The sequence below is a fragment of the Bufo bufo genome, chromosome 2 (assembly GCF_905171765.1).
Source record: "Bufo bufo chromosome 2, aBufBuf1.1, whole genome shotgun sequence".
NCBI classification, from domain to species: Eukaryota; Metazoa; Chordata; class Amphibia; order Anura; family Bufonidae; genus Bufo; species Bufo bufo.
The window spans coordinates 325,401,431-325,424,649 of NC_053390.1; the positions used below are offsets into that span (position 1 = coordinate 325,401,431).

General features: G+C 43.0%; 1 protein-coding gene across 2 annotated transcripts in view; it reads right to left on the reverse strand.

Moving 5' to 3' along the window:
• The window catches only part of LOC120989100 (aminopeptidase O (putative)), a 559,812-nt gene that overhangs the window by 237,843 nt on the left and 298,750 nt on the right, over positions 1-23,219 (reverse strand). For both annotated transcript variants that reach the window (XM_040416998.1, XM_040416997.1), the window contains exons 9-10: positions 10,730-10,832; positions 2,948-3,055 (exon numbers count right to left, since the gene is read on the reverse strand). In XM_040416998.1, the coding sequence (XP_040272932.1) occupies positions 2,948-3,055; positions 10,730-10,832 (211 nt within the window). The remainder of the gene's footprint in view (positions 1-2,947; positions 3,056-10,729; positions 10,833-23,219) is intronic.

A 23,219-nucleotide genomic window follows, 5' to 3' on the forward strand; every position in this document is an offset into this window, starting at 1 on the left:
AATCCCTGTTTCTAGCCCGCAAAGTGATTGCTCTCAAATGGATGGCGGAGGAACTTCCTACAATAGGAATTTGGAAAAGACTAGTGAACCAGATCATTCCTTTTGAAAATGTACTATATGTGAACAGAAATTGTCCTGATAAATTTCAGAAAGTATGGGGATTATGGTATGATTCTAATTTGACTATCTCGCCCGGTTCTGTGGTTTCTATAGACCCTTGAATGTGATATAATAACAAACTTCACACGCTTCTAAATGCATGATATTGTATGCTGTATGAGATTATCTTGTATACATTTGTCTGTACCATGAACGTGCTTTGTTACTCTTTTTCAATAAAACGAGTTTAAAAAAATAATAATGTGGGACTTCGATTTTTAAACTTGAAAACCATCTTAAAACTTGAATCTGAAGTTGGCTTCGGTACCAGAATCAAGTTTTAAAAATGGTTTTTAAGTTTAAAAATTGATGGGCAAAGTTATAGTTATGGACAAAGGAGATAATTGATGGATGGATGGATCTCCATGGAGCATTCAAACTAAGTTTTGACCAAATCGACTTTGGATCTATGATCCGAAGCTCGCTTCACTCAACCATAGTTCCCAGCAGTCTCTGATAGTTTGTCATCTGCCATTCAGCTGCGACTCACTTGGGCAGAGGCCTTAAAGGGCTTTTCCAACTTTGTGCACATTTTAAAATTTTAAGCCCAGCCCTCTGTACCTGTTAAAAAAATCCTATTCACCTGCTCCCTGCTGCTCTGGACAGACGATGTCTCGTATGCTACTACAACTAGAAACTGGCCATAAAAAATGTTGTCATTTTTGCGAATAGTTCTCCGAAGCAGACAAATGGTCATTGCACCTGTGCTAATGAAGTTGCATCGGCAAAAAAGGCTTACATTTTCGCAGCAGTATCTGTCTGTCTGGAAATTTACAGGAAGGGGACCGGAAGACTGCAGAAGGGAGCAGGAATACAGCAGCGGGGAGCAGGTGAGTACGGTATGTTTTTTTTCCAATAAGTAAAGCAGGCTGAGCTTGAATTTGAAAAAAGCACACAAAGCTGGAAAAACCTTTTAAACCTGTCTAACCACTGGTCCTGTAAGTATCACTCTGCGTATGGCAGTGGTGCTATATGATGAAAAGTAAAAAGAAACACCAAATCCATTGGTTGCAAGTGTTCTAAATAGCATATAAAGAAAGGTACGTCATTATTTGTAAAGCAAATCTTTGGGCATATGTGGTCACCTACATGGCAATTTCTTGGTTACTTCTTGCAAAATTCTACAATTGTAACAATAATGAATTGAATCCCTCAAGGTCATTTCAGTTTTTGTACCTGTAGCAATCACATGAGTTATTCTGGCTTTAGTACAGCCTTCGATACTCATAAAAAATTTACCTGCTAACGATTACATAAATCAGAGATAATGGTAAACCACAACCAAACGCCAGAAAGACGTCTTTGGGAGTGACTGAAAATATATTCATTTAGTAAGATTATGCCTGCCCAGGGCTCAATAATTTGAGTCGTTTTGTTAAACTGTGGAATCACATCATCACAGGCTGTCGTGTATATCAAGGAGTCTGGTTTTATGCAGTCAGATGTTTTAACAAGGTGTAGGAGGTTTGAGAGACTCAGTGTCTTAAAATATCAGGATTCTTTCTGCCAACTTTTTAAACTTAAAGCCCCTGCCCTGCCTTCACAATAAAATGCAAAGCCAGGGAAAAGCTGGAGATAGAGGTAGCTGCTATGCACACTAGCTCGCTCCCTGCATCTAGTCTCACAGATTTTTATTTTTTCAAACTATTTTAAATGTTGGAAAATGAACAGTACTGCCAGGTAATCGCGTGTTCCAAGCCTTTCTTACTGAGCCAAGGCAAAAAATGAAGAAAGTCTCTTACTTTTCAAGTGAAATCCTATAAACAGAAACATTTGGACTTGGCATTGTAGTTAACCCCTTGGCAGCATAACAAATGCTTTACATTACAATAAAAATAGAAATTCTCAGTAAGTTAATATTTTTGGTACCTCATTATTCCCAAATAATTGTTGACACTAAAAGTGTATTACTTGATTGACTTAAAATCATATCAAGATTTCTCAGTACAGTTACTAAAATATATTATTTCAAAGCTGGTCTGCATTATAAACTTCAAACAAAATGAACAAATACAAATGTGATCATCATTAGTACCAAGACAGAACCTGCTTTTATTACTGACCACTATTGTTTGCTATTGATGGTCACATCAGAGTTTGCACACCAGGCAACATGATGTGTGGGCACCATTAGCTACAATGCCCGTTTCCATCTGGTATTCATGAAGGGAATATTGACCAGCCTTTGGTGTATTCAAGACATCACAGAACCAGTCCTATTGCCTCTTATGACTGAAGAGAAATTCCAACTGCTGTCATGGCCCGCTCAAATGCCAGATCTCTCCGCTGTCAAGAATATCTGGACGGGGGCGAAGGATTTCCCATGCACAGCAGTCAACAACCATCTTGACTGAAGTTACTGATCCAATTTGAAAGAGCTTGGAATAACACACCACAGGAAGATATCCAGCATGTGTATGACCTTTACCATACTAGAGTTGAATCCTGTATCACAGCAAGAAGAGGTGCCACCCAGTATTAATGTGACCCTGCCTCCACATATACCCTGCTGCAGAACCCAAAATAAACTAGGTTTCTGCCCCTGTAAGTTAAATTAACTTTTTTTTATGCATACAAAGGAAAAAAGCATGATATCACCATTGTGTATTGCTGAAAATTTTTTAGTAACTTGTGACACTGAAATAGTGGATGCTGGTTCTATTGTATGGAGAGCCCTGAAATTATTTTTGTCCTTCATTTCTACACATCTATACACTGTGATTGCCCCTGGGTGAGCTGACATAAGTCATACTTCTATAGCATAGATTACAATATTTTTAGAACATACCTGAGAAAGTATCAATTGTCCATGAGATCTATTCACAAAGCTTCTTAGAAATGAAAGATAAGTATCTGCACCAATTGTATTTGCAAGATGTCGTAGTAGAAAATAACCCTAAAAGTGAAAAGGCAAACAATAGCTTTTACTCTAGAAAGTAATCCAGATGCACCATTAGATAGTAGGGTATAATGTGCACCACAAATCAATCAGTAGTAGCCTAAGTAAACATCCAGTGATATATATATAGGCTGCATATCCTAATCTATTATTGCTGTGCTAAAACAATAACTAGCTACATAGGAACACAGTTTAGCGGTAGTGCATAATATTACATATAGGCAAATAAAGGTCACATTCCATGTGCAGCCCTCATGGACCTCTGATCAAGGTCCACATGGCTAAAGAGGCCAATAAGGGATGTGGTAAGCAGCAGGGTATTGACAAGGTGAGTTTTACTCAGTTTGTTATTTTAAACTTTTGGTAAAAAAATATAGAATTCAAGGGTCTGGACCCCTTTAAGCATTAAGCATTCTTTTCTTGTATTCATCTTCACCTTCCAAAAGCCATAACTTTGATTGATTTATTTATTTTTGTGGATGCAGCAAACAAATTCTGCCACAGTTTTTTGGTGTTTTCCTCTGCTCTTTACCAAGTGGTAAAAAGTTCTACAAGTTAGGACAATTACAATGATACCAAAAAAGTATAGGGATATTGCTATGCTTTAGTACTTTTGTAGAATAAGAACATGTTTTATGAAAAATAGTCTTTTTTGTGTTGCTGCAATCTGAGAGCCATAACATTTTTTTTTAAATATTTCTATCAATATAATTGTGAGAGTTTGTTTTTGCTGGATGAGCTGTAGTTTGTATTTCTACCATTTTGGGGTACATAAAATTTACTGAAGTATTTTTTATTTGGGGGGTGGGAGTGGGGAAAAAATAAATTCATAATCCTCTTTTAAGCCATGTGCCATGATATATAAACAATAACAACAACAACTTTATTCTATGGGTTGTTACTAGAGATGAGCGAATCGAAGTTGATGAAGTGAAATTCGATCCGAATTTCAGGAAGAATTTGATTCGCACCGAATCCGAATTTCCTCACGCTTAATGGTAACGAATCACATTTTTTTCCTAAAATGGCTGCTGCACATGTTAGGACATGGAGCAAAGAACTCTGGGAACGAGGGATCACCCACAATGCCATGTATGCAGCCAATTAGCAGCCAGCCCTGTGATGTCACAGCCCTATAAATAGCCTCAGCCATCTTGGATTTAGCCATTTTCCAGTGTACTTAGTGCAGGGAGAGATGTCAGCAGGCGCTAGGGACAGTGGTAGAAAAGACTTTAAAACTTTTATTTTGCTGTATAGAAGTTCAGTGAAAGGAGAGGAAGGAATCATTCCACAGCATTTATGTTGAACAAAGTTCAGTAGGGGAGGTTACAGCCTGGGTAATAGGAACAATCCAATTACACCTTGCTGCACTGACTGGGGATCCGAATTGCCACTATACAGCTCTGTAATCCCAGCAAACAGTTATTGGGGTGCAAGTGCTGTATGATACAGCCATTAACAGGGTTTATTACAAGGAAATCTTTCTACGTCCTATTTGCCCTTGTGTGGTGCGGTTATATGTTCTAACGTATTTTTTGGCTTGTATTAGTGGGAAAAAAGGGCTTATTAGCCGTTGTGTGGTGAAGTGAGAAAATTACAGCCCTTTTTGGCGTGTATAAGTGGCAAAATAATATACAGGGTGGGCCATTTATATAGATACACCTTAATAAAATGGGAATGGTTGGTGATATTAACTTCCTGTTTGTGGCCCATTAGTATATGTGAGGGGGGAAACTTTTCAAGATGGGTGGTGACCATAGTGGCCATTTTGAAGTTGGCCATTTTGAATCCAACTTTTGTTTTTTCAATAGGAAGAGGGTCATGTGACACATCAAACTTATTGGGAATTTCACAAGAAAAACAATGGTGTGCTTGGTTTTAACGTAACTTTATTCTTTCATGAGTTATTTACAAGTTTCTGACCACTTATAAAATGTGTTCAATGTGCTGCCCATTGTGTTGGATTGTCAATGCAACCCTCTTCTCCCACTCTTCACACACTGATAGCAACACCGCAGGAGAAATGCTAGCACAGGCTTCCAGTATCCGTAGTTTCAGGTGCTGCACATCTCGTATCATCTGAAGGCAATCGTCTATGCTGTGAAGATACTGGGAGAAGAGGGTTGCATTGACAATTCAACACAATGGGCAGCACATTGAACACATTTTATAAGTGGTCAGAAACTTGTAAATAACTCCTGAAAGAATAAAGTTACGTTAAAACCAAGCACACCATTGTTTTTCTTGTGAAATTCCCAATAAGTTTGATGTGTCACATGACCCTCTTCCTATTGAAAAAACAAAAGTTGGATTCAAAATGGCCGCCATGGTCACCACCCATCTTGAAAAGTTTCCCCCCTCACATATACTAATGTGCCACAAACAGGAAGTTAATATCACCAACCATTCCCATTTTATTAAGGTGTATCCATATAAATGGCCCACCCTGTATATTATTTGCCATTCAGCGGTGCATTTATATGTTCTAAAGCCCTTTTTGGCGTGTATTAGTGGCACAAAAATATATATTATTTGCCGTTCATTAGTGCAGTTATATGTCCTAAAGCCTTTTGTTGCGTGTATAAGTGGAAAAAAATAAGGGCCTATTTGCCGTTCAGCGGTGCAGTTATATGTTATAAAGCCCTTTTTGGTGTGTATTAGTGGCAAAAAAAAAAATATTATTTGCTGTTCAGCGGTGCATTTATATGTTCTAAAGCCCCTTTTGGCGTGTATTAGTGGCACCAAAAAAAAGTATTTGCCGTTGTGTGGTGAAGTGAGAAAAAATTACAGCCCTTTTTGGTGTGTATTAGAGGCAAAAAAATAGATATTTGCTGTTCAGTGGTGCAGTTATATGTTCTAAAGACCTTTTTGGTGTTTATTAGCGGCACAAAAAGGTATTTGCCGTTGTGTAGTGAAGTGAGAAAATTACAGCCTTTTTGGCGTAATTTGCCGTTTAGCGGTGCAGTTATGTTTTAAAGCGCTTTTTGGCGTGTATTAGTGGCAAAACAATATATTATTTGCTGTTCAGCGGTGCAGTTATATGTTCTAAGGCTTTTTGGAGTGTATAAGTGGAAAAAAGAAGGGGCCTATTTGCCGTTCAGCGGTGCAGTTATATATTCTAAAGCCCTTTTTGGCGTGTATTACTGGCAAAAAAATATATATATTATTTGCCATTTTGTGGTGCAGTTATATGTTCTAAAGCCACCGCTCGCTTCATCCAGATCCCGCGCGTGTGCACTAGGTATATCCTGATGCGCCCGTGCGGACTACTGGCAGCGGCCTCGTATAGCAAAGTGCGCATGCGCCGGCCGGCGCACTTCGCTCGACCCTCCACTGACTGCCCTATTACAGCCCATCCCAGCCATCCAACCTCCTACAGCCTGGTTCAAAGCTCGCAGGATCTGGATGAAGCGAGCGGTGGTTAGAGAGGCAGTGATGACGTGAGGTAGGCGGATCACATGAAAGGGAGGGTGGCGATTTCAGCTCAGAAGGCGGCGCTGGGCACCTAAACGACATGGCTGCAGCCTGGCACCTTTCACCATGAGACGTCCCCTTGGACACATTTTGAAGTGATTGACAGGTGATATAAACTGCTTTTTTATGAATATAGAGCCACAGGGGCATTTTATAAACTCACTTTAGGACTCTGTGTTTTACAAGGGACATTGCCATATGTTTAGCTTATAAGGCTCATTTCTGATGACAGAATCCCTTTAAGTCGCCGGAGGAGGTGAACATGGCCATTTCTAGAATCTGTGGGCAGAAGGTGAAGCGTGGCCAGGGTGCAAATGTTGGCACCACGACCCTGCGTCAACATATGCAGCGTCACTATAAAGTGGCCTGGGGGAACCGTGGCTCCGATGTGGTGGTCCAGCCTGCCGCAGCAACCGCTGCATCACCCAGTGGCACGCACCCGATTTCAGGCAGTCGAGGCTCCACCACCTCAGCCGAAGGGAGCTGTCTGTCCTTACCATCATCTGCTGGTCCTGATGCTCCTGCTCCTCTTCCTACTCCTCGTCAGTGATTCCATCAGCAATCGATCACCGAAGTGATTGCCAAGAGACAACAGTATGTGTGCACTCATCCAATGGCGCAGAAGCTAAATGTGCTCCTGGCCATGTTGCTGGTGCTGCAGTCCCTCCCTTTCCAAGTGGTGGCACCTTTCAGAGAACTCATGGCTTGTGCCAAGCCGAGGTGGAGAGTCCTAAGCCGTCATTTCTTTGTCAAAAAGGCAGTACCAGCCCTGCACACGTACGGATGTAGCAGGGTTAACACACATGCTTTATGAGACATGTTATCTAAACTAAATGCAACTAAATGCGTTAAGCAATTGCTTTTCAATGGCTATTGTTTCAAGATAACGTGATGAGTTAAGAAATTTGAGCTAAGAGTGTGTGTGTTACCCCTGATACATCTGTATGTAGAACAGAAGATGGGCCAGTCCTTGAGCCTGTTGGTGTCTGCCAAAGTGCACGGCAGCGCCAACGTGTGGAGCTGTAACTACGGTCAGGGAGAATACATGTCCTTTATGGCCCACTGTGGTTCCTGCACAGCCACACCAGCAACTTGCCCAGGTGACGCCGCTTCTGCCTCCACGTTCTCACACCGTTGGTCCTGTGACAATGTCCACCTCTGCCTCCTCATACTCCACAGTGTCCTCAGCCTCCACTGCAGGGACAATTCAGTGCCCCAAAAGCATACCATATGTGCAGGGCACGGCGATATCACGCCTGGGCGAACTGAGTCACACAGGGGTGGAACTGCTTTGTGTCCTTCGAATATGAATCCTGGATTTCTCAGCGACAACTCAAAATTGGAACCATGGTGACCGATAACGGGAAGAACCTGGTGTCGGTGCTTCGTCAAGGAGGGCTGGGCCATGCGCTCTACATGGCACACGTGTTCAATTTGGTTGTCAAGAGGTTCCTGAAGTCTTCCACCCATCTGCAAGACATCCTAATAATGGCCAGGAAACTTTTCATGCACTTCCGCCACTCGTACACCGCAAACACACCCTCCATGAGCTGCCGCGGCAGAACGGCATCCCCCAACATAGGCTGATATGCGACGTTTCCCTCCGTTTAAATTCCATCCTCCATATGTTGGACCGACTATATGAACAGAGAAAGGCCATAAACAATTTCTTGATGATCCAAGCGGACAGAAGTACTCCCCTGTGTAACTACGATGTCAGCCAGTGGCAGCTCATGCATGACACCTGCAGTTTGCTCAGGCCCTTTGAGGAGACCACGTTATTTGTCAGTCGCCAGCACTACGGGATAAACAACATCATTCCACTACTTAATGTCCTGGAACAGATACTGGTAAATCTGGCTGGTCAGGGGACTGGAGACATGGCGCCTAGATCTCACGGGCACATGAGCCCTGTGGGGGCTGAACTGGATGAGGAGGAGGACATTGGAGCACAAGCAATGTGTAGCGAAATGGGTGGTTTTTCTACTCAGGTGACAGGAGAGGAAGAGCAGGAGCAGCCAGAGGAGCTACAGGGCGATGAGGAAGACGAGGCAGAGGACCGACACACCGTGGCAGTATGCAGTGGAGATGGAGTCCCTCCAAGTCACTTGCACAAATGGCCCGATGCATGCTCACTTGCTTGCGTAGTGACAGCCGAATTGTCACTATTCGGCAGAGGAATGACTTCTGGCTCTCCACTTTGTTGGACACTCGCTACCTGTCCAGAATGGGGGCCTTTTTTACACCCACTGAGAGGGAGGACAAACTGAACTACTATAGAGGCATTCTATGTAGTCAGTTGGCCGCTGCCTATCTACGCCATCGTCCATCCTCACGCAGATCTGACCGGAGGGCCACACTATGTCACCTTGCCACTCTGTGGTCTTCTGATGCTGCTGCAACCTCCACACTATGTCACCTTGCCACTCTGTGGTCTCCTGATGCTGCTACCACCTCCACACTATGTCACCTTGCCACCCTGTGGCCTTCTGAGGCTTCTGCCACCTCCAGATTCTGTTTTTGGGCCACTCTGTGGTCTCCTCATGCTGCTTCCACCTCACCACTATGTCATAGGGCCACTCTGTGGACTTCTCATGCTGTTCCGACCCTCCCCACTTCATGATTGGGCCACTATTTTGCCTTTTGGCTTGGCTGTTTTTTAACGCGATTCTCCACGAATGAATTCAAATCGAACCAAATTTTTTCAGAAAATTCTGCGAACCGGCCCGAATCGAATTTTTTTGAAATTCGCTCATCTCTAGTTGTTACAATTGTAGTGGAACCAAATATGCATTTTCATGGTTTACGGTTTTAAATAATGAAATATTTTTTATTAAAAGGGGGGTCATTTATTTGTTTTGGAGGTAATTTTTTTGTTTTAAAAGTTATCAAACTTTATTTCCCTTTTTTTTTTTTGCTTAAGTCCAAATGGGGAACTTGAAACTGTGATCATATTATCACATACATAATGCTTAGTAATACGTAGTATTTCAATACGTCATTGCCTGTCAGTGTAACAGTAAAGGCAATGTCTTAGGCCAAGCCTGTGGCGTATACCAATAGCAGACCTTGGGGTCTATGTTAGGATTGCTCTCATTTGACATAGTAACCAAAACTTGATGAAACATGTTTCAATAAATGGAAGGACGAATGTGGGTTGGGTGGATGCACAAAGAATTTATACCTACCAGAATGCATTTTGCCCTCTAAAATTTGTTGGAGGATGGATAAAGGCCTGGGACTGAGTTTGGGCTAAGCTTTTTATTTCAAGTGAAAGTTAAAGAGGACCTTTCACCGATCCTGACATTGTGAACTAAGTTTAATGACATATACAGCGGCGCCCAGGGATCTTACTGCACTTACTATTATCCCTGGACGCCGCTCCGTTCTCCCGTTATGTCCTCCGGTATGTTCGGGGACTTGGTTATAGTAGGCGGAGTCTGCTCTTGTTCTGCTGGGCGTCTCCTTCTCCTAGGCTGTAGCGCTGGCCAATCTCATCGCAGAGCTCACAGCCTGGGATAAAAAACCCCCCAGGCTGTGAGCTCTGCGCTGCGATTGGCCAGCGCTACAGCCTAGGAGAAGGAGACGCCCAGCAGAACAAGGGCAGACTCCACCTACTATAACCAAGTCCCCTAAGTCTCCGCCTACTATAACCAAGTCCCCGAACATACCGGAGGACATAACGGGAGAACGGAGCGGCGCCCAGGGATAATAGTAAGTGCAGTGAGATCCCTGGGCGCCGCTGTATATGTCATGATACTTAGTTCACAATGTCAGGATCGGTGAAAGGTCCTCTTTAATGTTAATACTGCAGCATACACAGACATTTTAGGTAATTGCATGCTTCCAATTTTTTGCAACATTTTAAGGAAGGGCACATGTGCAGAAATTGAGGTCCATAAACAACATAATTTGATGAGTTTTGATGGCCTACACAAAGCCCTGATCATAACCTCATCAAACACCTTTGGGATTAATTGAAATATCAACTGCAAGCCAGATATTCTCATCCAACATTACTGCCTGACATCACACATACTCTTTAGGATGAACAAGCACAAATTCCCAGAGACACTAATCTAGTGGAAAGCATTCCCAGAAGAGTGGAAACTGTTATAAATGTGAGTGTGATGGTAAGCCGCTTACTTCTGGCTATATAGTATATAAGTACAATTTATCATATGTTTAACTACTAACCTTTAAGTAATGCACTTGCATGAATGTTTTGTCTGCATTTAAGCCATGTCGTACCATGGAAGCTCCTGAGTCACTAACTTCACCAGTGGATTCTCCCTGTGGTCTAACAGTATGACAAATATGAACACAAATTAACTATATAAAAATATTAAAAATAAAATTGTCAGATACTGAATTAAAGCATGGAAATAGAACATCTTGCTCAAAGTATTGCTTTCAAAGTTTATGAAATTATACAATGTCACAGCAAGTGCCTATTCTTAAATGAAATTTCATTTTCCTAGAACCGACAAGTAAAAGTATATAATTATGTTTGTGGAATTTTCAAATTTTATTTACAAGAGAGCGCTAATGGCATAAAAACGTGATACCTTACCGATCTCCAACTTCTCCCATTCCCCTCTGGTTTCCACTTTCTGGTCCCTTAATATTACAATCCCTTAAATATGCAAAAGTCTACTTTGCTAATATCCAATAGGATTTACAATCTCCTCAGAAATTCTAATTTGCACAAAAAAAAATTCGCTTAAATGTAACGTTATAGCAAGAGACACATTTTAGATTTCTGAACTGGATAAATTCCAAATCATGACAATGACTAGAGCGCAGGATACAGGTATTCCATTACATTTCCAAGAATTGATTTAAAAGCTCACAATACAATGCCTGTCAGAATGAAAGTGTCTTTTCTTCTCTACTCTGTGAAGCTGATAAGGGAGCAATAGATTAAAAAAAAATCTTTTAAAAAGTTTTTACAGCAAGATTTAGCAAGGTGAGATTGAGATGCATTAATAGGTAATCAATGTTTCAGGACTATACACAGTTTTTTTTCGCATAATGTCGCATACCGATGATCTGTCTACTCCAGCCTATTTAGTTTACTACCTGAGACTTATTGAGTTTTCTAAGATGTGAAAAAACAAAAAGCTCAAAAGGGATCTATATTTTGGCAAGTCACAGAACTCTGTTGGTTGCTGAACTGTATCATAATAGAGTATCAATTGAAACGGCACCCACTGCATTGACAAATTAGTCGAGAACACTGTTCAGTGTATAAATAAATTATGTTATGACAACCAGAATCAAAAGATTAAGTTCTAGCTTTGGTTTCCTGACAACAGAGGAGTTATTTACTGTAACTGCGCACTAAATAATTAAAAATACTAAGTGGGTCCTGTGAACATCTATAACCAGCACAAGAGAGTCAGGGCTAAACCAGAACTACTCTTAGCAATTATATCTGTTCTCCAGAGATTCCAGAAGATGGACCAGCAGTGATCAACTAACTGATAAGACTATTTTCATGTTCAAACATTTTATTAAACTTTTTATAAAAACAGGCAAAGTAATGCTTAACCAATAGTATCATCATATCAAACATAGGATTAAGCAGTCTTGTGTAAGCCCAGTGGTAATAAGTACATTCATGAAGATGAAGAAATAAAAGAAGAGAGAGAGGGAAAAGACAACAAGAAGGGGGAGGAGAGAAAGGGAAGCAAAGGTGTGTTAATGCAGTAATGCAGCTACCCAAGCGAGAAGCTGACAATAGACAGCTGTGGGTGGGCCCCAGATCTTGAGTTATTTTGGCTGGGTATCAAAGAGGATACAGTTAGTTGGTCATTATTCATAAAGTTATCTAGTCAAGTAAGGAATTTCGAATATTAGAATAAATGGTTTTTGTCAGACATGAGCAATCAATTGTTTGTTAGCTAAAAAAATAAAAGTAGGCAGCTTGTACAAGGAAGGTTGGAGGATTTGTGGTGAAGCAGATAGAAATGTGTGAATTTCCTGAAATGTGTCCAAATCGCAGAAATCAGTTGTCAAAAGTGCCCCAATTGCCCTTAAAAGTCACATATGACACTCTGTGGTGTCCTAGTAGTGTATCCAACCCCTTACAAGCTCTTTTTGCCAGGACAGCATTAGTAATGTCAAAGTGATAGCAACACATTTATAGTTATAGTTAAACACATGATAGTCAGTAGTAACAAACAAGACTTTAAAAATGCACTGCACCGTTGGATTTTTTAAATGCTTTTTAAAATTAAATAATTGTCCAAAATTATCGCTTCTTGGAAAAAAGGCTTGGTCTTATGTTAAAGGGAAAAAAAATTATATATACAGCGCCTTGCAAAAGTATTCACCCCTCTTGACTTTTTATTTTTATTTTGGTGCCTTACAACCTGGAATTAAGATGGATTGTTTGAGGATTTGTATAATTTAATTTACAGAACATGCCCACAACTATGAAGATGTTTTTTTTTTTTTTTTTATATTGTGAAGCAATCAACAAATAGGACAAAATAACATAACTATTCACCCCCCTAAAGTCAATACTTTATAGAGCTACCTTTTGCGGCAATCACAGCTCCAAGTCGCTATAGATAAGTCTCTATGAGCTTGCCACATCTTACCACTGGGATTTTTGCCCATTCCTCCTTGCAAAACTGATTCAGCTCCTTCCAATTGGATGGTTTGCTCTTGTGAACAGCAATCGTTAAGTCTGACCACAGATTTTCTATTGGATTGAGATCTGGGCTTTGACTAGGCCATTCCAACACATTTACATGTTTCCCCTTAAACCACTCAAGTGTTGCTTTAGCAGTGTGTTTGGGGTCATTGTCCTGCTGGAAGGTGAACCTCCATCCTAGCCTCAAATCACGCACAGAGTGGTACAGGTTTTGCTCAAGAATATCCCTGTATTTAGCACCATCCATATTTCCCTCAACTCTGACCAGTTTCCCAGTCCCGGCTGCTGAAAAACATCCCCAAAGCATGATGCTGCCACCACCATGTTTCACTGTGGGGATGGTGTTCTTTGGGTGATGTGATGTGTTGGGTTTGCACCAGACATAGCGTTTTCTTTGATGGCCGAAAAGTTTAATTTTAGTCTCATCAGACCAGAGCACCTTCCTCCCTACAGCCTTTTTGTTTTTAGCTGAAAGTAATGGCTTTCTTCTGGCCACTCTGCTAAAAAGCCCAACTCTATGGAGCGTATGGCTTATTGTCGTCCTATGTACAGATACTCCAGTCTTTGCTGTGGAACTCTGCAGCTCCTCCAGGGTTACCTTATGACTCTGTGCTGCCTCTCGGATTAATGCCCTCCTTGCCTGGTCCGTTAGTTTTGGAGGGCGGCTGTCTCTTGGAAGGTTTGTTGTTCTGCCATGTTCTTTCCATTTGGTTATGATAGATTTGATGGTGCTCCTAGGGATCATCAAAGATTTGGATATTTTTTAATAACCTACCCATAACTTGTACTTCTCAACAACATTGTCCCTTACATGTTTGGAGAGTTCCTTGGTCTTCGTGGCAGTGTTTGGTTAGTAATGCCTCTTGCTTAGGTGTTGCAGCCACTGGGGCCTTTCCAAAAAGGTGTGTATATGTAATGACAGATCATGTGACACTTAGATTGCACACAGGTGGACATCATTTCACAAATGATGTGACTTCGGAAGGTAATTAGTTGCACCAGAGCTTTTCATGGGCTTCCTAACAAAGGGGGTGAATACATATGCACATGCCAATTTTCTGTTTTCTATTTCTGAACAATAGTTTTACTTATATATTTTTCTCATTTCACTTCACCAATTTAGACCATTGTGTTCTGATCCATCACATAATATTCAGATTAACAAAACATTGAACTTAAGGCTGTAATGTAACGAAACATGAAAAAGTTAAGGGGGGGGATACTTTTGCAAGGCACTGTATATAATCCATTCTTCACTCTAGCTGTGAAATGTTCCTGTGCCATTGGCTGAAACCCCAAAGCATTATTGATCCACCCACATGCTTAATGGTTGGATAGGTATTCTTTTCATGAAATTCTCTCCAAATATACCTGCTCCTTGTGGCCAGAGTTCTAACCTCATCTGTCCATTGGACTTGTTTCCAAAATGCATCAGACTTGTTTAGATGTTCTTTTGTGGTGAGGACGCAGAAGAGGTTTTCTTCTGATGACTCTTCCATTAAGGCCACATTTTCTGCAGGTGTCACAGAATAATGTATCACAACTCCAGAGTCTGCCAAATCTTCATCAAGGTTGTTTGCAGTCAAGTGGGGGTTCTGATTTGCCTTTCTAGCAATCCTATGAGCAGCTGTCTGTGAAATTGTTCTTGGTCTTCCAGACCTTCTCTTTATCTCCATTGTTCCTGTTAACTGCCATTTCTTATTTACATTTCAAACTGAAGCAAACTGAAAACACTTTGCTATCTTCTTATAGCCTCCTCCTAATTGGTGGGCCTCAACCATTTACATTTTCAGAGTGTTAGGCAGCTGCTTAGAAGAACCCATTGCTACTTAAAGGGGTTGTCTGGGTTCAGAGCTGAACCCAGACATACCCCAGAATTTCACCCAGACAGCCCCCTGTTATGAGCATCGGGGCATTTCAATTCTGGGTATGTCCGATTTCAGCTCTGAACCTGGTCAACCCCTTTAAGGTCTGAGACCTCGGTCAAAGTTATCTGGGCGCCTAAATCTCCTTGGGTTCCCTTACTTTTGCAAAGTACTCCTTTCCGTTTTTCACTCTAAAATTGTACAAAACCAAAATAATCACTGATATTGCTTAAAATGTTGATAAGTGTGTTTTAGCTTTAACTTTATGCCTTTTGGAGATCATATCATCTTCAACTTGCTAAACTGTTCACAGTAACAGTAATTTTGACATGGGGTGCCCAAACGTTTGCATGCCACTGTACTTATATACTGTATATATCTATATATTGTAGGGACCTGTATGCTTGCAGTGGGGTCAGCAATGACAGACTCTTAGACTTCAGGGGTTAAAAGTCCAAATAGTGCTTTATTCTTTACTCAGCATAACACAATACAGGGCATCCTCACTTGGGTGAAGCCAAAGCACATTAAGCATGATAATACGGTAATTAATTAATTAAGCATTGTGTAAGCATTAAGCATGATACAGAACATCAAATAAACACATGCCCATCTGGTCTCTACCTACTGTAATACAGAGAACTTATCTCTCACGTTTGCCTTCAGCGTGTCAGGGGGATCTGCCTTTGCACAGCCATCCAGTCAAACAGCTACCATGCTTTGATCCTTTACGTATTAGGCTTTACTTATTCCCCAGTAATGGTCCCAGTATCCACACCTGGGATCTTCTCAGCCTAGGGGGAATAGCTATCCTTGAGTAAGGGCTCGTTCACACAAACATGCCGTATTTTGCGATCCACAAATTGAGGATCCGCAAAACACGGATGCCGCCCGTGTGCCTTCCGCAATTTGCCGAAAGGAACGGACAGCCCTTTATAGAAATGCTTATTCTTGTCCGCAAAACGGACAAGAATAGGACATGACTCATAATTTTTGCGGGGCTGCAGAACGGAGCAACGGATGCGGACAGCACACGGAGTGCTGTCCGCATCTTTTGCGGCCCTATTGAAGTGAATGGGTCCGTACCCGAGATGCAAAAAATGAGGCTCCGATGCGGAACAAAACCACGGTCGTGTGAATGAGTCCTAAGGGTGTGGACTACCAGTCCAAAAACGCCAGCCAAATCTTAAATAATGTTCTAGCAACAAAAAAAACTAAAATCACTGTTTTATTGATATGCTTTAAAAAGATACTACGGATACTAGGGTTTGGAACGCTACGCATTCCATAGCCCGGAACTTGTCTTCCGGGCACCGGAAATTATACCTTGGAACGCTCTTGCGTTCCATGACCGGGAAGAGACGTCATTGCCGGAAGCCCTGCTGTCCACCAATGGTTTCTGTGGCGCTAATTGGTAGCGCTTTAAATATGTTAGGGACACACCAGTATACCGCTTACCGGGGGAGCGCTGATTAAAAGGAGGCCTGGAATATGTAAGTTAAACCGATTAAGTACATTGAATGGATCGATACTTGCATGCTGATTTACATTTGGTGATCCTGTCTTTTGATCATAGAGTGGGCCTTATCAAGGCTATCTGCAGTGGGACGACAGGAATGCTGTCTGAGTAGGGTGCACTATACCTCTAACTGTGAGTGTACATTATATCATTGCTATTTGATGTATATCACTATGGAACATCGTATTGATATTGGTATACGATCATTTCTGTTCAACAGAATGTGGAACACACTTTTTCTCTGGCCTTCGGGACCTGCGACCGCAGCACCGACATTATAGCCACATATGATATTTGTGGCTGTGGCTGATTTGGAACGGTGCTATACCTTAAGTTGATCGGTCTTAGAACGCTCCGATTTAGACTATATGTATATCGGCTATCCTTTTATGTAACCTAGTATTGCCCCAGTACATATTGTGTTACATCAGTGCTTGATAGATCACTATTATTGATATCTTCACCTCCTGATGATCCCATAGCATTGACTAGGGGGAAACGCGTCGAGGTTTATTTTAGGTGTTGACTATATGGTTAACCCTGATTATATGTATATGCACTTTGTCTATAGCATCCAGAATTCTTTGTACTTTTTTATCCTTGCCTCATACCCGGGGGTATTCAGACTATATTGACATCCAAACCTGTAGGGATAACGCAGGGTCAATAATAGCCTAGGAACGTGGACAGGGGGTCTCCACCATCAGGGGTCCTCCCTGGGCTGAGGCTTTAGGATAGGGGTAAGTATAGGGACAATTTATTCCCCTCTCCCCAGCAACATTATTGTTTATCTGGATGCAGTCTATCAGTACACCACTTTATTGTAATTTTCTGTCTTGGTATTGGAGGTCCGTCCTGGATCTTTTTAAAGCATATCAATAAAACTGTGTTTTTTTGCTGGAACATAGATGAACTTTTCTAACCCCAATATATCAATGTAATTTAATTTAGCTGGAACTTAGCAAATCTTAAATAACCTGCCTCAGCACACTATGCTTTGCTATGACAACATAGCTTTCTGGATTCCCTTTTACCTCAACCAGCTGAGTATTCTGGATAAGATATACTCCCCCTCTAGCACTTTACCACACACTCTGCTACAATTGCTACAGTAACTGTGACACAGAAAAATTAATTAGGTACTGTAATTTGTGATGCACACGGTATACTATCGGCATCAGGATTTATATTATTAAATATTTGTGTCTGTGATTGCGAATTATGTGATGTACTTTGGGGTGATGTAGGTTTAAATGCTGCTGCAGCACTGATTGGTGGAGCTTTATCAAAACTGGTGTAAAGTAAACTGGCTTAGTTGTTCAATCAGATTCCACCTTTTATTTTTCACAGCTTCTTTTGAAAATGAAAGGTGGAATCTGATTGGTTGGTACAGGCAACTTAGGCTAGTTTCCCACTAGCGGCAAGGAACTCCGGCAGGCTGTTCCGGCGGGTGAACAGCCTGTCGGATCCGTGCTGCCGCTAGTGCACGCATGCCCCACGACTACCGCTCCAGCCCGATTGACTATAATGGGGGCGGGCCGGAGTTCCGGGAGCAGCACGGCAAACATGCCGAGAGGCGGCCGGAATAAAACTGCGACATGTCTAGAGAATGTACTGTATTTGGAATCAGGAAGGAATCTTTCCTCTAATATGGAGTACGGTAATTCACAACTACCTCATGGGGTTTTTGCCTTCTCTGGATGAACACAGTAAGGCTACTTTCACACCTGCATTCAGGTGTCCGCTCGTGAGCTCCGTTTGAAGGGGCTCACAAGCGGCCCTGAACGCAGCCGTCCGGCCCTAATGCATTCTCAGTGGAGGCGGATCCACTGAGAATGCATCCGCCTGCCAGCGTTCAGCCTCCGCTCCGCTCAGTGAGCGGACACCTGAACGCTGCTTGCAGCGTTCGGGTGTCCGCCTGGCCGTGCGGAGGCGAGCGGATCCCTCCAGACTTATAATGGAAGTCAATGGGGACGGATCCGCTTGAAGATGACACCATATGGCTCAATCTTCAAGCGGATCCGTCCCCCATTGACTTTCAATGTAAAGTCTGAACGGATCCGCTCAGGCTACTTTCACACTTAGAAATTTTTCTAAGTAATAATGCAGACGGATCCGTTCTGAACGGATGCAAACGTCTGCATTATAGGAGCGGATCCGTCTGATGAAACATCAGACGGACCCGCTCCGAACGCTAGTGTGAAAGTAGCCTAAGATTATAGGTTGGACCGGATGGACCTCTGTCTTTTTACAACCTTATCACTATGTAATTATGTAACTTACTACCATGCTTACCCTCAGATTACAACAGAATAGCAGATCACTAGAAGCCGCAGAAAGGGGCACTGTCACGATGCGCTCTGTTCGTGGTTCCAGGAGGCGGGGACGGCCGAGGCGTGCCGGCGTCGTCCGTTCCCGTGGGAACCACACTGGGGCTGTGGCCGAGCTGATCACTTGGCGCTCGGCTGTATGGGCAGTATTGGAACTCAGGAGTCATGTGACGCTGGCCATATCACATGACTCCACTAGTGCCCCATTTAAACAGGCAATCTGCTGGCCACAGATTGCCTGTTATTGAAGTCCTTCTTGCATGATACTCACCTGGTTTGTTTGTTCCTGCTTGGCTTCCGATTTCCCGTCCGTCTCATTCTCTGGTCTTGGCGTGCTCTCCTGGTTTGACTTCGGCTTGTCCTGACAAATCTCTGCTTGCTCCTCCTGTACCTTTTCTGCTCTCTTGGTTTTGACGCGGCTTGTTTGATCTTTTTGTTTATGTGCTGTTTGTCTTCCTTGCACTATCCTAGCTAACGGATTATCGACCAGTTGTCCCTTGTTGCTAGGACTTGAGAGGCAAATAGGCAGGGACAGGGGTGAAGGTACAGTTCAGTGGTCACCACCCCACCCCCTGTGTGTGTGACAGAATAACAGGCCTACATTACCACTGTTATCATTTGGTTACCCTGACGGAGCATGTTTCTAATCTGACTCAGATGGTTCAGGAATTAGCGGAGAAACTCTATTTACATGAGTCAGGACAGAGTGCTTCCACTCCGCATGTATCTAGTCATCATATGGAGCCTCAGATTAAGCTTTTTGAATCGTTCTCGGATGATCATAGAAAGTTTCTGTCTTTCAAAGAGAATTGTAAACTTTATTTCAGATTACCAGCGCGTGGGTATAGTAATCTCCCGTCTCCAGGGAGATCCCCAGGGTTGGGCTTTTTCCTTGCCTGCTGACAATGGTTGTCTCAGCTCTCTCGAGGGCCATGGTAGCTGAGACCGCTCTTAAAGCTTTGGTACAGGGAGACCAACCAGCCGAAGAGTATTGTACCCAGTTTAGGAGATGGTGTGTTCCTTCTGGCTGGAATGAACCAGCCCTAAAAAGCCAGTTAGAGACATTAGAGGAGACTATGACACTCGCTGTTCGACTTGACAGACGTGTTAGGGAGAGACGGCAGGAACGTATGCTTTTTTCCCAGGAAGTGCTCCAGTCAGAGGTCTGTCCTGTGAGCAGAGCCGATTTCTCTTCAGAGGAACCCATGCAGGTCGGGATGACTCGTAGAGATCAGCGTCACTGACAAGGGGCTTGTTTCTATTGTGGCGAGTTAGACCATTGGATAAACCAATGCTCCAAAAAACCTTCCGGTAAATCTACCAAGACGGGGGAGCTTAAAGGGGTATTCTCATCTTGCTACTTTATTCTCAATTGCTGCCAGGTTTTTCTGCAGCTATGGCTGGGCGGGCTTAGGCAGCTAGAGTGAAGGCCGGCCACACCTCCTTATGACATCACACTGAGAGCTGAGTCCTGCGTGCTAGTTCATGTGAAAAGTATGACTCATCAGTCTGGCAGCCTGCAGTGTCTGGGGCCCCTCTCCCTGCTGGGGAATCATCAGAGAGCCATGTGAAGTGAGCTCGGTGCACAGCAACACGTGGCTGTTCTGCAGTTTTACACATAAAATCTCTGTCTGATCTTTTACAAACCCATTCTGTGCATCAAAAACTATAATTCCATATTATACATTAGCCCAAAAGCTTGACCAACCCCCCCCCCCCCACCAGCACTGATGCAGATTTGTTTCCATTACAGCTGTACTCCAGTTGTGTATAAACCTTACACTATGTATCTTTATAGATGCATATACAGCTCAGCTACATATGTCTTCTCCAGTCCCCTAACATCACTTTGGCTGAATGGCTTCCTATACAGCCCTGCTACATCTTTATTCTACTCCCCCACTAGCACTGTGTCTGAAAAGCTTCATATACAGCTCTGCTACATCTGTCTGTTTATCTCTTCAACCAGCACTGTGTCAGAACACCCGTATATTCAGCTCTGCTACATCTGTTTCTCTTCCACCAGCATTGATGCTGACCCTCCACATATACAGCTCTGCTACATCTGTTTTTATCTTCAACAAGCACTGTGTCAGAACACCCGCATATTCAGCTCTGCTACATCTGTTTCTCTTTCACCAGCATTGATGCTGACATGCCACATATACAGCTCTGCTACATCTGTTTTTATCTTCAACCAGCACTGTGTCAGAACACCCGCATATTCAGCCCTGCTACATCTGTTTCTCTTTCACCAGCATTGATGCTGACCTGCCACATGCACTTACCTAAAGAATTATTAGGAACACCTGTTCTATTTCTCATTAATGCAATTATCTAGTCAACCAATCACATGGCAGTTGCTTCAATGCATTTAGGGGTGTGGTCCTGGTCAAGACAATCTCCTGAACTCCAAACTGAATGTCAGAATGGGAAAGAAAGGTGATTTAAGCAATTTTGAGCGTGGCATGGTTGTTGGTGCCAGACGGGCCGGTCTGAGTATTTCACAATCTGCTCAGTTACTGGGATTTTCACGCACAACCATTTCTAGGGTATACAAAGAATGGTGTGAAAAGGGAAAATCATCCAGTATGCAGCAGTCCTGTGGGCAAAAATGCCTTGTGGATGCTAGAGGTCAGAGGAGAATGAGCCGACTGATTCAAGCTGATAGAAGAGCAACGTTGACTGAAATAACCACTCGTTACAACCGAGGTATGCAGCAAAGCATTTGTGAAGCCACAACACGCACAACCTTGAGGCGGATGGGCTACAACAGCAGAAGACCCCACCGGGTACCACTCATCTCCACTACAAATAGGAAAAAGAGACTACAATTTGCGAGAGCTCACCAAATTTGGACAGTTGAAGACTGGAAAAATGTTGCCTGGTCTGATGAGACTCGATTTCTGTTGAGACATTCAAATGGTAGAGTCCGAATTTGGCGTAAAAAGAATGAGAACATGTATCCATCCTCTGATGGCTACTTCCAGCAGGATAATGCACCATGTCACAAAGCTCGAATCATTTCAAATTGGTTTCTCGAACATGACAATGAGCTCCCTGTACTAAAATGGCCCCCACAGTCACCAGATCTCAACCCAATAGAGCATCTTTGGGATGTGGTGGAACGGGAGCTTCGTGCCCTGGATGTGCATCCCTCAAATCTCCATCAACTGCAAGATGCTATCCTATCAATATGGGCCAACATTTCTAAAGAATGCTATCAGCACCTTGTGGAATCAATGCCACGTAGAATTAAGGCAGTTCTGAAGGCAAAAGGGGGTCCATCACCATATTAGTATGGTGTTCCTAATAATTCTTTAGGTGAGTGTATACAGCTCTGCTACATCTGTTTTTATCTTCAACCAGCACTGTGTCAGAACACCCGCATATTCAGCTCTGCTACATCTGTTTCTCTTTCACCAGCCCCCAAGTGCCTCCATCTGCCCCCAAGTGCCTCCATCTGCCCCATATAGCCCCCCATTAGCCTCATATAGCCGCCCATTTGCCTCATATAGCCGCCCATCTGCCCCCAAAGCCGCCCATATAGCCTCATATAGCCGCCCATATAGCCTCATATAGCCGTCCATATAGCCTCCATCTGCCCCCAAAGCCCCCCATATAGCCGCCCATATGCCTCCATCTGCCCCAAAAGTGACTCCATCTGCCCCCAATCGCATATATAACAAATACTCACCCCGCTGTCTCTCCCACGCCGCCCGCACTCGTCTCTTCCTTCCACGAACTGATCGGCCGGCCGCGCATGCGCAGATCTATTTTCAATGCAGCTCAAAGGAAAATAGATCTGCGCATGCGCGGCCGGCCGGAGACGTGCGCGATTTCGAGAAGAATTGCGGCCGCCACTAGATCACCAGGGAATGATGTTCGCAGGCCGGCTAGCGGTGGCCGTATCTATGGGCAGCGACTATAAACAATGCTATATGATTTTTCAATTTTATTCAAAACCTATAGGATTTAGAAAAAGGATTATATTTAGGAAAAGCCTCGGGGGGGGGATGAAACATGATTACCCAGATGATAATACCCCTTTAATACTTTTTTCATATTTTTTTTTTACTCAGACCAACTTGGTTCTTGAAGATCCAGTGGGTCTGATGCCTCTATAATACACTGCAGTACACTGTATAGTGTACTGCAGTGTATTTTCTATTACACTTAGCCTGGTCAGGCTCCTTTCTTCCCAGCAAGAGCCTTATCAGGCTTAGGCCGAATGCACACGGCCGTGTTCCGCGGCCAAGAGCGGTCCATGGTATGCCGGGCTGGATTCCTGTTCAGAGCAGGAGCGCAC